A 17,192-nucleotide genomic window follows, 5' to 3' on the forward strand; every position below is an offset into this window, starting at 1 on the left:
TTTTGCGGGTACTATTTAATGAAGCTGGCAGTTGAGGACTTGTGAGGAGTCTGTTTAAAAAACAAAGACATTTCTAAGTGACCCCAAACTTTTGAACGGGAGTGTACATCTGAACTGAAATCACATCCCACCGACTGGCTAAATGCTGCTGTAATAACATCACATCCCACCGACTGGCTAAATGCTGCTGTAATGACATCACATCCCACCGACTGGCTAAATGCTGCTGTAATGACATCACATCCCACCGACTGGCTAAATGCTGCTGTAATGACATGTTATGAAATCACATCCCACCGACTGGCTAAATGCTGCTGTAATGACATCACATCCCACCGACTGGCTAAATGCTGCTGTAATGACATGTTATGAAATCACATCCCACCGACTGGCTAAATGCTGCTGTAATGACATCCCACCGACTGGCTAAATGCTGCTGTAATGACATGTTATGAAATCACATCCCACCGACTGGCTAAATGCTGCTGTAATGACATCACATCCCACCGACTGGCTAAATGCTGCTGTAATGACATGTTATGAAATCACATCACACTGACTGGCTAAATGCTGCTGTAATAACATGTTATGAAATCACATCCCACCGACTGGCTAAATGCTGCTGTAATGACATCACATCCCACCGACTGGCTAAATGCTGCTGTAATGACATGTTATGAAATCACATCCCACCGACTGGCTAAATGCTGCTGTAATAACATGTTATGAAATCACATCCCACTGACTGGCTAAATGCTGCTGTAATGACATCACATCCCACCGACTGGCTAAATGCTGCTGTAATGACACCACATCCCACTGACTGGCTAAATGCTGCTGTAATGACATCACATCCCACCGACTGGCTAAATGCTGCTGTAATGACATCACATCCCACCGACTGGCTAAATGCTGCTGTAATGACATCACATCACACCGACTGGCTAAATGCTGCTGTAATGACATCACATCCCACCGACTGGCTAAATGCTGCTGTAATGACATGTTATGAAATCACATCCCACTGACTGGCTAAATGCTGCTGTAATGACATCACATCCCACCGACTGGCTAAATGCTGCTGTAATGACACCACATCCCACTGACTGGCTAAATGCTGCTGTAATGAAATCACATCCCACCGACTGGCTAAATGCTGCTGTAATAACATGTTATGAAATCACATCCCACTGACTGGCTAAATGCTGCTGTAATGACATCACATCCCACCGACTGGCTAAATGCTGCTGTAATGACACCACATCCCACTGACTGGCTAAATGCTGCTGTAATGACACCACATCCCACTGACTGGCTAAATGCTGCTGTAATAACATGTTATGAAATCACATCCCACCGACTGGCTAAATGCTGCTGTAATGACATCACATCCCACCGACTGGCTAAATGCTGCTGTAATGACACCACATCCCACCGACTGGCTAAATGCTGCTGTAATGACACCACATCCCACCGACTGGCTAAATGCTGCTGTAATGACACCACATCCCACCGACTGGCTAAATGCTGCTGTAATGACATGTTATGAAATCACATCCCACCGACTGGCTAAATGCTGCTGTAATGACACCACATCCCACTGACTGGCTAAATGCTGCTGTAATGACACCACATCCCACCGACTGGCTAAATGCTGCTGTAATGACACGTTACACTGTCATGTGATGTGATTCAGTGAAGAGAATAACATTGCTGCTACAGAGGTTAGTTTTATTACTGCGGTATGTGCTGACCTTTGGTTTGCTGTGGGCCAATCACTGAAAGCACCAGCTGCCAATAGCAGCAAAACAACACACTGATTTAACCTTACGGAAACACGAAAGCAGTGGCATTAGTTGCTAGATTACCTACATACGGTTGTTTTTGGGGGGGAATGTCCGTGGAAAATGCCGGAAGAACACAAAACGAACATGTCATTTTGAATAGCCCGTCACACTAAGTTATTATAAATCTCAACTCTAGATGAACGAGAGTTATTAGTAAAAGCTCTGTCACGCAAGACACAACACCACAATACTGAAAACCTACCTGAGTCTGTGAAGCCCGTGATGGCCTGTGAATATTTGTCCAGCGCATCAGCAAACTGTCCATTCTTAAAGAACAGGTTTCCCTCGTTCTTGAGCCGGGCCAACGGCGGGGGCAGGGCCCCACAAGGGGCATCAAGGTTGCTTCCGTCTCCCCCGACCGGCCTGGCTCCCTTAGAGTCCCTCCTGCCAGAGCCCTGAGCTCCGTTCCACAGACCCTTGTCCGACGTCGACTCCTGTTGGTTCACCTTGTACTTCTCTGCAATTCCTCCCCGGTTTTTCCAGTGGCTTCCGTGTGAATTGTGGTCTGTATGCGGGCTGGGGCCCCCTTCCCCTCCTCTGCCGTGGGGCTTCTTCTGAGCATTTCCCATGTCTCCCCTCTCGGCAGGAGCAGCAGCGGCACTCTCCCCTCCCACTGCCTCGCTAGGCTCAACCGGACAAGCTGCCGAGCACAGAACACACCCACAGGAAGCAGTCAGCGGTTACATCACAGTGGGGGGAGGGGTTGATAGAGTTTCAGGAAGTCTCTCTCTCTCTCTCTACCAGGCAGCCCAGCAAGCCGTTGGTGATGCAGAGGGGGAGGGGTGGAGAACAACCACACACACACAGACACACACACACACACACTATCTGGTCTAAAGAATGTTATATTACTGAGACAGAGGGGGGAATGGCAGATAGTCAGTAGGATGTCATATTACTGAGACAGAGGGGGGAATGGCATATAGTCAGTAGGATGTCATATTACTGAGACAGAGGGGGGAATGGCAGATAGTCAGTATGATGTCATATTACTGAGACAGGGGCTAGGGGGGGATGGCAGATAGTCAGTAGGATGTCATATTACTGAGACAGAGGGGGGAATGGCAGATAGTCAGTATGATGTCATATTACTGAGACGGGCTAGGGGGGAATGGCAGATAGTCAGTAGGAGGTCATATTACTGAGACAGAGGGAGGAATGGCAGATAGTCAGTAGGATGTTATATTACTGAGACAGGGGCTAGGGGGGAATGACAGATAGTCAGTATGATGTTATATTACTGAGACAGGGGCTAGGGGGGAATGGCAGATAGTCAGTAGGATGTTATATTACTGAGACAGGGGCTAGGGGGGAATGACAGATAGTCAGTATGATGTTATATTACTGAGACAGGGGCTAGGGGGGAATGGCAGATAGTCAGTAGGATGTTATGTTACTGAGACAGAGGCTAGGGGGGAATGGCAGATAGTCAGTAGGAGGTCATATTACTGAGACAGGGGCTAGGGGGGAATGGCAGATAGTCAGTAGGATGTCATATTACTGAGACAGGGGCTAGGGGGGAATGGCAGATAGTCAGTAGGATGTCATATTACTGAGACAGGGGCTAGGGGGGAATGGCAGATAGTCAGTAGGAGGTCATATTACTGAGACAGGGGCTAGGGGGGAATGGCAGATAGTCAGTAGGATGTCATATTACTGAGACAGAGATGGGAATGGCAGATAGTCAGTAGGATGTCATATTACTGAGACAGAGATGGGAATGGCAGATAGTCAGTAGGAGGTCATATTACTGAGACAGGGGCTAGGGGGGAATGGCAGATAGTCAGTAGGATGTTATATTACTGAGACAGAGGGGGGAATGGCAGATAGTCAGTAGGAGGTCATATTACTGAGACAGGGGCTAGGGGGGAATGGCAGATAGTCAGTAGGAGGTCATATTACTGAGACAGAGGGGGGAATGGCAGATAGTCAGTAGGAGGTCATATTACTGAGACAGGGGCTAGGGGGGAATGGCAGATAGTCAGTAGGATGTTATATTACTGAGACAGAGGGGGGAATGGCAGATAGTCAGTAGGAGGTCATATTACTGAGACAGAGGGGGGAATGGCAGATAGTCAGTAGGATGTTATATTACTGAGACAGAGGGGGGAATGGCAGATAGTCAGTAGGATGTTATATTACTGAGACAGAGGGGGGAATGGCAGATAGTCAGTAGGATGTTATATTACTGAGACAGAGGGGGGAATGGCAGATAGTCAGTAGGATGTTATATTACTGAGACAGAGGGGGGAATGGCAGATAGTCAGTAGGATGTCATATTACTGAGACAGAGAGGGGAATGGCAGATAGTCAGTAGGATGTTATATTACTGAGACAGAGGGGGGAATGGCAGATAGTCAGTAGGATGTTATATTACTGAGACAGAGGGGGGAATGGCAGATAGTCAGTAGGATGTTATATTACTGAGACAGAGGGGGGAATGGCAGATAGTCAGTAGGATGTCATATTACTGAGACAGAGGGGGGAATGGCAGATGGTCAGTAGGAGGTCATATTACTGAGACAGAGGGGGGAATGGCAGATAGTCAGTAGGATGTCATATTACTGAGACAGAGGGGGGAATGGCAGATAGTCAGTAGGAGGTCATATTACTGAGACAGGGGCTAGGGGGGAATGGCAGATAGTCAGTAGGAGGTCATATTACTGAGACAGAGGGGGGAATGGCAGATAGTCAGTAGGAGGTCATATTACTGAGACAGAGGGGGGAATGGCAGATAGTCAGTAGGAGGTCATATTACTGAGACAGAGGGGGGAATGGCAGATAGTCAGTAGGATGTCATATTACTGAGACAGAGAGGGGAATGGCAGATAGTCAGTAGGATGTTATATTACTGAGACAGAGGGGGGAATGGCAGATAGTCAGTAGGAGGTCATATTACTGAGACAGAGGGGGGAATGGCAGATAGTCAGTAGGATGTTATATTACTGAGACAGAGGGGGGAATGGCAGATAGTCAGTAGGATGTTATATTACTGAGACAGAGGGGGGAATGGCAGATAGTCAGTAGGATGTCATATTACTGAGACAGAGGGGGGAATGGCAGATAGTCAGTAGGAGGTCATATTACTGAGACAGGGGCTAGGGGGGAATGGCATTTAGTCAGTAGGAGGTCATATTACTGAGACAGAGGGGGGAATGGCAGATAGTCAGTAGGATGTCATATTACTGAGACAGAGGGGGGAATGGCAGATAGTCAGTAGGAGGTCATATTACTGAGACAGAGGGGGGAATGGCAGATAGTCAGTAGGATGTTATATTACTGAGACAGAGGGGGGAATGGCAGATAGTCAGTAGGAGGTCATATTACTGAGACAGAGGGGGGAATGGCAGATAGTCAGTAGGATGTCATATTACTGAGACAGAGGGGGGAATGGCAGATAGTCAGTAGGAGGTCATATTACTGAGACAGAGGGGGGAATGGCAGATAGCAGCTCATTGAGGCTTTATAGCGTCCTGATCAACGCAGCCATTAGCATGAGGGATTTGACTGTTGGATTAGAGAACAAATCCCCAGTCAGGGATTTACAGTGGGGGGGGGTTGAGTTAGCTACCACAGCACAGACACACAGCCAGACACTGACTGACAGCACAGACACACAGCCAAACACTGACCCACAGCACAGACACACAGTCAGACACTGACCCACAGCACAGACACACAGCCAAACACTGACCCACAGCACAGACACACAGCCAGACACTGACCCACAGCACAGACACACAGCCAGACACTGACCCACAGCACAGACACACAGTCAGACACTGACCCACAGCACAGACACACAGTCAGACACTGACCCACAGCACAGACACACAGCCAAACACTGACCCACAGCACAGACACACAGCCAAACATTGACCCAGAGCACAGACACACAGCCAAACATTGACCCAGAGCACAGACACACAGCCAAACATTGACCCAGAGCACAGACACACAGCCCAACACTGACCCACAGCACAGACACACAGCCCAACACTGACCCACAGCACAGACACACAGCCAAACATTGACCCAGAGCACAGACACACAGCCCAACACTGACCCACAGCACAGACACACAGCCCAACACTGACCCACAGCACAGACACACAGCCAGACACTGACCCACAGCACAGATACACAGCCAGACACTGACACACAGCACAGACACACAGCCAAACACTGACACACAGCACAGACACACAGCCAAACACTGACACACAGCACAGATACACAGCCAAACACTGACCCACAGCACAGACACACAGCCCAACACTGACCCACAGCACAGACACACAGCCAAACACTAACCCACAGTACAGACACACAGCACAGACACACAGCCAAACATTGACCCAGAGCACAGACACACAGCCAAACATTGCCCCAGAGCACAGACACACAGCCTAACACTGACCCACAGCACAGACACACAGCCAGACACTGACCCACAGCACAGACACACAGCCCAACACTGACCCACAGCACATACACACAGCCAAACACTAACCCACAGCACAGACACACAGCCAAACACTGACCCACAGCACAGACACACAGCACAGACACACAGCCAAACACTGACCAACAGCACACATACAGCACAGACCCACAGCACAGACACACAGTACAGACACACAGCCAAACACTGACCCACAGCACAGATACACAGCACACACACAGCACAGACCCACAGCACAGACACACAGTACAGACACACAGCACAGACACACAGCACAGACACACAGTACAGACCCACAGCCCTGACCCACAGCACTGACTCACAGCACAGACACACAGCACAGACCCACAGCACAGACCCACAGCCAGACACTGACCCACAGCACAGACACACAGCACAGACCCACAGCCAGACACTGACCCACAGCACAGACCCACAGCACTGACTCACAGCACTGACTCACAGCACAGACCCACAGCACAGACCCACAGCACAGACCCACAGCACTGACCCACAGCACAGACTCACAGCACAGACACACAGCACAGACACACAGCACAGACACACAGCCAGACACTGACCCACAGCACAGACCCACAGCACAGACCCACAGCACAGACACACAGCACAGACACACAGCACAGACACACAGTACAGACACACAGTACAGACCCACAGCACAGACCCACAGCACAGACCCACAGCACAGACCCACAGCACAGACACACAGCACAGACACACAGCACAGACACACAGTACAGACACACAGTACAGACCCACAGCACAGACCCACAGCACAGACCCACAGCAGCTCTCTGGGGTAAACCCAGACAGGTGTGGTGTTTGGAGAATGCAGCAGGCTGTCAGGTCTGTTGGGTCTTAAGGATAATGATTCTGGATCACTTAGGGAACCAGCCAGCCAACTAACCAACCAACCAGCCAACCAACCAGGCAACCAACCAACCAGCCAGCCAGCCAGCCAGCCATCCAGCCAGGCAGCCAACCACCAGCCAACCAGCCAGCCAGGCAGGCAACCAGCCAGGCAACCAACCAACCAGCCAACCAGCCAACCAACCAACCAGCCAGCCAGCCAGGCAACCAACCAGCCAACCACCAGCCAACCAGCCAGCCAGCCAGCCAGCCAGGCAACCAACCAGCCAACCAACCAACCAGCCAGCCAGCCAGCCAGCCAGCCAGGCAACCAACCAGCCAGTCAGGCAGGCAACCAGCCAACCAACCAGCCAGCCAGCCAGCCAGGCAACCAACTAACCAGCCAGGCAGCCAACCAGCCAGCCAGCCAGCCAGCCAGGCAACCAACCAAACAGTCAGCCAGCCTTGCAACCGACCAGCCAACCAGCCAGCCAGCCAGCCAGCCTTAATGTAATATAATAACCTCTTTGTTTACTAGGTCTAGGATTAGTCATCATCTGATCTGGTTAAACACTTGTTGGGTATTTAAGGAACAAACTACAACACCTATGTCCCCTTCTCATGGTAATAATATGTCTCTCTAACTCTACTCATTGGCTTAGACTTGCATTTGCATGTTTCTGTTGCTATAGAAACATGAGGAAAAGGGGTGGAGTTGTTTTTCTCATTTGCATGTTTCTGTTGTTATAGAAACATGAGAAAATTGGGGTGGAGTTGTTTTTCTCATTTGCATGTTTCTGTTGTTATAGAAACATGAGAAAATTGGGGTGGAGTTGTTTTTCTGACTGTTGAATTGTGAACCATCTGAGTGTTGTTTTATAGAACAGTCAGTTTGATGTTGACTGACTGTTGACAGACTGTACACCACAGTACAGGGCCTGTGAAGCAGGCTACTCCAGGTCAACTACCATATCATTAAAAACCAACTGGTGGTCTCCAGGACTGGGCTGGAGGTCAGTCACTTCTAACTGGTGGTCTCCAGGACTGGGCTGGAGGTCAGACACTTCTAACTGGTGGTCTCCAGGACTGGGCTGGAGGTCAGTCACTTCTAACTGGTGGTCTCCAGGACTGGGCTGGAGGTCAGTCACTTCTAACTGGTGGTCTCCAGGACTGGGCTGGAGGTCAGTCACTTCTAACTGGTGGTCTCCAGGACTGGGCTGGAGGTCAGTCACTTCTAACTGGTGGTCTCCAGGACTGGGCTGGAGGTCAGTCACTTCTAACTGGTGGTCTCCAGGACTGGGCTGGAGGTCAGTCACTTCTAACTGGTGGTCTCCAGGACTGGGCTGGAGGTCAGTCACTTCTAACTGGTGGTCTCCAGGACTGGGCTGGAGGTCAGTCACTTCTAACTGGTGGTCTCCAGGACTGGGCTGGAGGTCAGTCACTTCTAACTGGTGGTCTCCAGGACTGGGCTGGAGGTCAGTCACTTCTAACTGGTGGTCTCCAGGACTGGGCTGGAGGTCAGTCACTTCTAACTGGTGGTCTCCAGGACTGGGCTGGAGGTCAGTCACTTCTAACTGGTGGTCTCCAGGACTGGGCTGGAGGTCAGTCACTTCTAACTGGTGGTCTCCAGGACTGGGCTGGAGGTCAGTCACTTCTAACTGGTGGTCTCCAGGACTGGGCTGGAGGTCAGTCACTTCTAACTGGTGGTCTCCAGGACTGGGCTGGAGGTCAGTCACTTCTAACTGGTGGTCTCCAGGACTGGGCTGGAGGTCAGTCACTTCTAACTGGTGGTCTCCAGGACTGGGCTGGAGGTCAGTCACTTCTAACTGGTGGTCTCCAGGACTGGGCTGGAGGTCAGTCACTTCTAACTGGTGGTCTCCAGGACTGGGCTGGAGGTCAGTCACTTCCAACGGAGAGGTATAATGGTTCAATCTCACTAAGTAGGTGAAGTGATCAGTCACTCACCTCTCTGCTCTTCCCGTATCTCATCCTCCTCCACTTCCTGAATCAGGATCCTCTTGCTTTTACGTTCTGTCTGCGGTTGACACTGGATTAGTTTCTTATCCACCTCAACCAGAAGTTTCTGTGGGCCAGGATGTGTGACGGAAAAGCAGAAAATAAGACTGAAATAGTTAATCCCATTGTTCCATTAGATTGAAAAAACAGTCAAACAACATGTTATGCAGATGAAGACAGGTTGATACAACAGGAGCACCAGTCCGTACGATTCAGGACTTCCTGGACGAAATGTTCCTTTGAAATGTGACACGACTGAAGACAAGTTAAGTCCATATCCTTCATTCCAGGCCTGACGGTCACTACGGTACCGTCTGATGGTCACTACGGTACCGTCTGACGGTCGATACGGTACCGTCTGACGGTCACTACGGTAACGTCTGATGGTCGCTACGGTAACGTCTGACGGTCGCTACGGTAACGTCTGACGGTCACTATGGTAACGTCTGACGGTCACTACGGTAACGTCTGTTGAATAAACAGGAGTCCTGACGGTCACTACGGTAACGTCTGTTGAATAAACAGGAGTCCTGGCGGTCACTATGGTAACGTCTGATGAATAAACAGGAGTCCTGGCGGTCACTACGGTAACGTCTGTTGAATAAACAGGAGTCCTGGCGGTCACTATGGTAACGTCTGATGAATAAACAGGAGTCCTGGCGGTCACTACGGTAACGTCTGTTGAATAAACAGGAGTCCTGGCGGTCACTATGGTAACGTCTGATGAATAAACAGGAGTCCTGGCGGTCACTACGGTACCGTCTGATGATCACTACGGTAACGTCTGTTGAATAAACAGGAGTCCTAATTTTGTGGAGGAAACGGAATGGTCAAAGTAACTTCAACACACCGTGTTGGGCTGTGTGTGTGTGGTGTGGTGTGTGGTGTGGTGTGTGTGTGTGGTGTGTGTGTGGTGTGGTGCGTGTGGTGTGGTGTGTGTGTGTGTGGTGTGGTGTGGTGTGTGTGTGTGGTGTGGTGTGTGTGTGTGGTGTGTGTGTGGTGTGGTGTGTGTGCGTGGTGTGTGTGTGCGTGGTGTGTGTGTGTGTGGTGTGGTGTGTGTGTGTGGTGTGTGTGTGGTGTGGTGTGTGTGTGTGTGGTGTGGTGTGTGTGTGTGGTGTGGTGTGTGTGTGGGTGTGTGTGTGTGTGGTCTGGTGTGTGTGTGGTCTGGTGTGTGTGTGAGACACTAACAGTAGCAGTGATGTTCTGTGGTTCGGTCTGCAGGACGTTCCTCAGGTCTTCAGCAGCCCTCTGATAGTTCCCCTGTTGTTTCAGCACTGTGGCCCTGCGGAGGAGAGCTTTACAACACAACGCTGTCAGTCAGGGACATGAGCTTTACAACACAACGCTGTCAGTCAGGGACATGAGCTTTACAACACAACGCTGTCAGTCAGGGACATGAGCTGTACAACACAACGCTGTCAGTCAGGGACATGAGCTTTACAACACAACGCTGTCAGTCAGGGACATGAGCTTTAAAACACAACGCTGTCAGTCAGGGACATGAGCTTTAAAACACAATGCTGTCAGTCAGGGACATGAGCTTTAAAACACAACGCTGTCAGTCAGGGACATGAGCTTTAAAACACAAAGCTGTCAGTCAGGGACATGAGCTTTAAAACACAATGCTGTCAGTCAGGGACATGAGCTTTAAAACACAACGCTGTCAGTCAGGGACATGAGCTTTAAAACACAACGCTGTCAGTCAGGGACATGAGCTTTAAAACACAATGCTGTCAGTCAGGGACATGAGCTTTAAAACACAACGCTGTCAGTCAGGGACATGAGCTTTAAAACACAATGCTGTCAGTCAGGGACATGGGCGTTAAAACACAACGCTGTCAGTCAGGGACATGAGCTTTAAAACACAATGCTGTCAGTCAGGGACATGAGCTTTAAAACACAATGCTGTCAGTCAGGGACATGAGCTTTAAAACAACGCTGTCAGTCAGGGACATGAGCTTTAAAACACAATGCTGTCAGTCAGGGACATGAGCTTTAAAACACAACGCTGTCAGTCAGGGACATGAGCTTTAAAACACAATGCTGTCAGTCAGGGACATGACATGGGCTTTAAAACACAATGCTGCCAGTCAGGGACATGAGCTTTAAAACACAATGCTGTCAGTCAGGGACATGAGCTTTACAACACAACGCTGTCAGTCAGGGACATGGGCGTTAAAACACAACGCTGTCAGTCAGGGACATGAGCTTTAAAACACAACGCTGTCAGTCAGGGACATGAGCTTTAAAACACAATGCTGTCAGTCAGGGACATGGGCGTTAAAACACAACGCTGTCAGTCAGGGACATGAGCTTTAAAACACAATGCTGTCAGTCAGGGACATGACATGAGCTTTAAAAAACAACGCTGTCAGTCAGGGACATGAGCTTTAAAACACAACGCTGTCAGTCAGGGACATGAGCTTTAAAACACAATGCTGTCAGTCAGGGACATGGGCGTTAAAACACAACGCTGTCAGTCAGGGACATGAGCTTTAAAACACAATGCTGTCAGTCAGGGACATGAGCTTTAAAACACAACGCTGTCAGTCAGGGACATGAGCTTTAAAACACACCTTATTCCCACCTGCACCACTTTTCAACCAGGGCCCTTAGGACTCATTGGGTCCTCTTCTAAAGTAGTGCACTATATAGGGAATAGGGTGGGTCCTGGTCTAAAGTAGTGCACTATATAGGGAATAGGGTGGGTCCTGGTCTACTAGGGAATAGGGTGCCATTTGGGACATGCATGGTGAAGCACTTTGCTATGTAGCGTGGTTATATAGTATTCATAACGAAGTGTGTACACATTAAATAGACCAGAGTCTCTTAAAGGTAGACTCAATGAAGTGACGTTGCACCATTAAATAGACCAGAGTCTCTTAAAGGTAGACTCAATGAAGTGACGTTTCACCATTAAATAGACCAGTGTCTCTTAAAGGTAGACTCAATGAAGTGACGTTTCACCATTAAATAGACCAGTGTCTCTTAAAGGTAGACTCAATGAAGTGACGTTTCACCATTAAATAGACCAGTCTCTTAAAGGTAGACTCAATGAAGTGACGTTTCACCATTAAATAGACCAGAGTCTCTTAAAGGTAGACTCAATGAAGTGACGTTTCACCATTAAATAGACCAGAGTCTCTTAAAGGTAGACTCAATGAAGTGACGTTTCACCATTAAATAGACCAGAGTCTCTTAAAGGTAAACTCAATGAAGTGACGTTTCACCAGCAGCATCACAGACATTGAGGTGAGGACTTCACTCTCCCAGTCATACACAGTATCTACACTATGCTACGTAGCGTGGTTATATATATATATATTAGACCAGTCACTCTCCCAGCCATACACAGTATCTACACGTAGCGTGGTTATATATATATATTAGACCAGTCACTCTCCCAGCCATACACAGTATCTACACTATGCTACGTAGCGTGGTTATATATATATATATTAGACCAGTCACTCTCCCAGTCATACACAGTATCTACACGTAGCGTGGTTATATATATATATTAGACCAGTCACTCTCCCAGTCATACACAGTATCTACACTATGTAGCGTGGTTATATATATATATATTAGACCAGTCACTCTCCCAGTCATACACAGTATCTACACTATGTAGCGTGGTTATATATATATATTAGACCAGTCACTCTCCCAGTCATACACAGTATCTACACTATGTAGTGTGGTTATATATATATATTAGACCAGTCACTCTCCCAGTCATACACAGTATCTACACGTAGCGTGGTTATATATATATATTAGACCAGTCACTCTCCCAGTCATACACAGTATCTACACGTAGCGTGGTTATATATATATATTAGACCAGTCACTCTCCCAGCCATACACAGTATCTACACGTAGCGTGGTTATATATATATATATATTAGACCAGTCACTCTCCCAGCCATACACAGTATCTACACTATGCTACGTAGCGTGGTTATATATATATATATATATATATTAGACCAGTCACTCTCCCAGTCATCTGCACGCGTGTACGAGTTCCCTTCACGCAGTTGCAACGTCGTAGATACGGGGACCAAAACAGAGGAGAAGTGGAGTACCTTTCATATTGTCTGGCTCTGTCTCTAGTGGGTCAGTACCTTTCATATTGTCTGGCTCTATCTCTAGTGGGTCAGTACCTTTCATATTGTCTGGCTCTATCTCTAGTGGGTCAGTACCTTTCATATTGTCTGGCTCTATCTCTAGTGGGACAGTACCTTTCATATTGTCTGGCTCTATCTCTAGTGGGACAGTACCTTTCATATTGTCTGGCTCTATCTCTAGTGGGTCAGTACCTTTCATATTGTCTGGCCAGTACCTTTCATATTGTCTGGCTCTATCTCTAGTGGGTCAGTACCTTTCATATTGTCTGGCTCTATCTCTAGTGGGACAGTACCTTTCATATTGTCTGGACAGTACCTTTCATATTGTCTGGCTCTATCTCTAGTGGGTCAGTACCTTTCATATTGTCTGGCTCTATCTCTAGTGGGACAGTACCTTTCATATTGTCTGGACAGTACCTTTCATATTGTCTGGCTCTATCTCTAGTGGGACAGTACCTTTCATATTGTCTGGCTCTATCTCTAGTGGGTCAGTACCTTTCATATTGTCTGGCTCTATCTCTAGTGGGTCAGTACCTTTCATATTGTCTGGCCAGTACCTTTCATATTGTCTGGCTCTATCTCTAGTGGGTCAGTACCTTTCATATTGTCTGGCCAGTACCTTTCATATTGTCTGGCTCTATCTCTAGTGGGTCAGTACCTTTCATATTGTCTGGCTCTATCTCTAGTGGGTCAGTACCTTTCATATTGTCTGGCTCTATCTCTAGTGGGTCAGTACCTTTCATATTGTCTGGCTCTATCTCTAGTGGGTCAGTAGTACCTTTCATATTGTCTGGCTCCATCTCCAGTACCTTCTGACAGTCGTTGAGGGCATTGTGCCAGCGTTGCAGTTTGATCTCTGACTGGGCTCTGTTGTTGTAGCCGGCTACGGTTGGTACCACTGACAGACTCCTGGTGAGAACGAGACATGGAGAGAAGACAGACGGACCTCATTTAGCAGTACTGAAGACTGGCTATTGGATGAGACCTTCCCACCGAGGGTTTGAGTAATATAAACATTGAATAAGGAATTATGACAGAGCTCCACTAAGTATCTCTATGAGTATAAATGTCTCTCTGTGGTTTGAAGCTGAACTCTGAAGACAAAGGAATTAAACCCATTGAATATGCATTCACTAAAAGATACCAGCATCAACTTATCTTGAAGGTCATGACCATCCCTAAATCCTCAAAAGTGAGACAGCTATTAGTGTGTTAAGTTACAGGGTCTGACCTTGTATAATACACCACAGCTTCCTCATAGTCGTTGGCCTTGAAGGCCTCGTTGCCTTTATCCTTCTCGCGGTTGGCAACGAGGACTTTCTCCTGCTCAGTCAACGCTGCAAGAACATACACATTCTATAAAAGATGACTGAGCAAGAATAGTCAAATAAAGACCTTCAAAGTGTACATGAATTCACGATATAAACTTACCGAACAACACAATTCATTTATTCACACTTTGTGTAGCCGTTCAAACTAAATAGCATCTCCGGGACACTAATGACACAGTCTAATGAGAAACAAATATATATCTTTCACCTGTTGTATCCATTTTGCTCCTGATTGTTGGATGTCTAGAGTTTACAATTGCAGGGGGATCCTTTTTTGTTACATTTCCATCAATTTTATCACACTCCTTGTCGACATCAAACCTGCAGTACAGAGTGATAACATTGATAATATGGTCTTTTATCAGGCTCCTTGTCGACATCAAACCTGCAGTACAGAGTGATAACATTGATAATATGGTATTTTATCAGGCTCCTTGTCGACATCAAACCTGCAATACAGAGTGATAACATTGATAATATGGTCTTTTATCAGGCTCCTTGTCGACATCAAACCTGCAGTACAGAGTGATAACATTGATAATATGGTCTTTTATCAGGCTCCTTGTCGACATCAAACCTGCAGTACAGAGTGATAACATTGATAATATGGTCTAGGCATGATTCCTGGATCCCATACACGAATTACACAGCAGGAAAAAACTACACTGGTCTTATTCTATATAATCAGGAGGTAGAACCTTCTACTGGTCACATCCTATATAATCAGGAGGTAGAACCTTCTAGACTCACTGGTCCCATTCTATATAATCAGGAGGAAGAACCTTCTAGAAACTCACTGGTCCCATTCTATATAATCAGGAGGAAGAACCTTCTATAAACTCACTGGTCCCATTCTATATAATCAGGAGGTAGAACCTTCTAGACTCCCTGGTCCCATTCTATATAATCAGGAGGTAGAACCTTCTAGACTCACTGGTCTTATTCTATATAATCAGGAGGTAGAACCTTCTAGACTCACTGGTCTTATTCTATATAATCAGGAGGTAGAACCTAGACTCACTGGTCCCATTCTATATAATCAGGAGGTAGAACCTTCTAGACTCACTGGTCCCATTCTATATAACCAGGAGGAAGAACCTTCTAGAAACTCACTGGTCTCATTCTATATAATCAGGAGGAAGAACCTTCTAGAAACTCACTGGTCCAATTCTATATAATTAGGAGGAAGAACCTTCTAGAAACTCACTTGTCCCATTCTATATAATTACGAGGCAGAACCTTCTTCTGTGCAGTTTTCTTCTGTCCATTTGAAACTGTATTCTGCAACACAATTTAGAATGAAGTTCTAGTCATTTTCCTTCTATTGTCTGACAACACAAAATAATAGTATTTCCTTATAAAACAGAGGCTGTACCTGCTTGAGAGGAATAGAGCAACTTGATCCACGTACTGGGGGTAGATTCTCACTTTCAAGATCATGGAATATAGATTGTTGTTTCAGCTCAGTTTCACTCATTTTGGCATCTGACTCCCACTTCTGTAAAAGTGAAAACAGTGTGGTGAATATTAGGTTAAGTCTGCTATATAAGGATGTGTGTATCGGTCTCATTACCTACAGCTACACTACTATGGTATTACTACTAATACAAAAGTCTCAATACTACTTACAAGTGTTGTTACAAAGTCAATGATCTCTGTTAACCCAGAACCTAAAATCTTGAAATCATTTTGGTCAGATGCTTGATGTTTAACGTAGTCTCTCCACGACAGATTACAAAGTCAAATTGGCACAGTGAGACGCCACAAAAAACTTTGAGACAACGTCGCGTGGCAAAACGGACAGTACCTTGAGTTCGTCCGTGATCTGACCCCATTCATCTCCAGAGAAGCAGGCGGCGGTGGCTGGTGGGTTGTCCTTTCTGAGGGCCCGACTTTTAGGGTCCAGCCTCTCCAGACGACTCTCACAGAACTGTATCAGATGAGGATAGATGCCCTCATCTCCAGACCTGTCGTAAAATAGAATGACAGTGAATTTCAGAACATCTTATCAGGATAACACAGAGGTGTTCACTTGTCTGGCATAAAACCGAGTCCTCGGGAACAAACAACAACAAAAATACCACGTTGATCCCCCATTTCAGTTCTGAATTAGATTTGTACTATTTGTGTTAACTCTTTTGTCCATTTCTCGCTTAGATTGTTATGTTGAAAACCACCAGCTGTAGCCTAAACCTAACTTTCCCCCTGAATCATTTACCTTAGCACCCTCAGAATCTTGCCCAAGTATTTCACATCAGTGCATTTTTCAATGTAGCCGTAGTCTAGGTGATCCACTGGAACTGCTGCGGCAGAAGTGGTCCCCGCTGGCACCTCTTGAGTTAGAAGTGAGGAAACTATCTCTGCATTCATGGCTGACCTGTTGACGACAACAACAACAACTAAATGTCTATGCGTTACTAAAGCGACATTTACTAAATTGTGGCTAAGTCTAGTAGCTACTGCCTGGGTCTTGCGGCTCTGTCTTTTGACAACAATACTAGCTCGCTGAAGTTAGCAGTTTGGTTTAACG

The 17,192-nt window shown here is 47.1% G+C and overlaps 1 protein-coding gene across 1 annotated transcript in view; it reads right to left on the minus strand.

Moving 5' to 3' along the window:
* spag1b (sperm associated antigen 1b) overlaps positions 1-17,047 on the minus strand; it is a 58,932-nt gene extending 41,885 nt beyond the window's left edge. Inside the window, exons 1-10 of the mRNA XM_090219374.1 lie at positions 16,881-17,047; positions 16,470-16,629; positions 16,038-16,160; positions 15,870-15,943; positions 14,871-14,983; positions 14,563-14,668; positions 14,110-14,240; positions 10,387-10,493; positions 9,148-9,265; positions 2,050-2,487 (exon numbers count right to left, since the gene is read on the minus strand). Coding sequence (XP_090075500.1) covers positions 2,050-2,487; positions 9,148-9,265; positions 10,387-10,493; positions 14,110-14,240; positions 14,563-14,668; positions 14,871-14,983; positions 15,870-15,943; positions 16,038-16,160; positions 16,470-16,629; positions 16,881-17,032 — 1,522 coding nt within the window. The 5' untranslated portion in view covers positions 17,033-17,047. The remainder of the gene's footprint in view (positions 1-2,049; positions 2,488-9,147; positions 9,266-10,386; positions 10,494-14,109; positions 14,241-14,562; positions 14,669-14,870; positions 14,984-15,869; positions 15,944-16,037; positions 16,161-16,469; positions 16,630-16,880) is intronic.
* Positions 17,048-17,192: the final 145 nt, after the last annotated feature.

This window comes from Oncorhynchus mykiss, chromosome 3 (genome assembly GCF_057628025.1).
Source record: "Oncorhynchus mykiss isolate SJ-2025 chromosome 3, ASM5762802v1, whole genome shotgun sequence".
Taxonomy (NCBI): domain Eukaryota; kingdom Metazoa; phylum Chordata; class Actinopteri; order Salmoniformes; family Salmonidae; genus Oncorhynchus; species Oncorhynchus mykiss.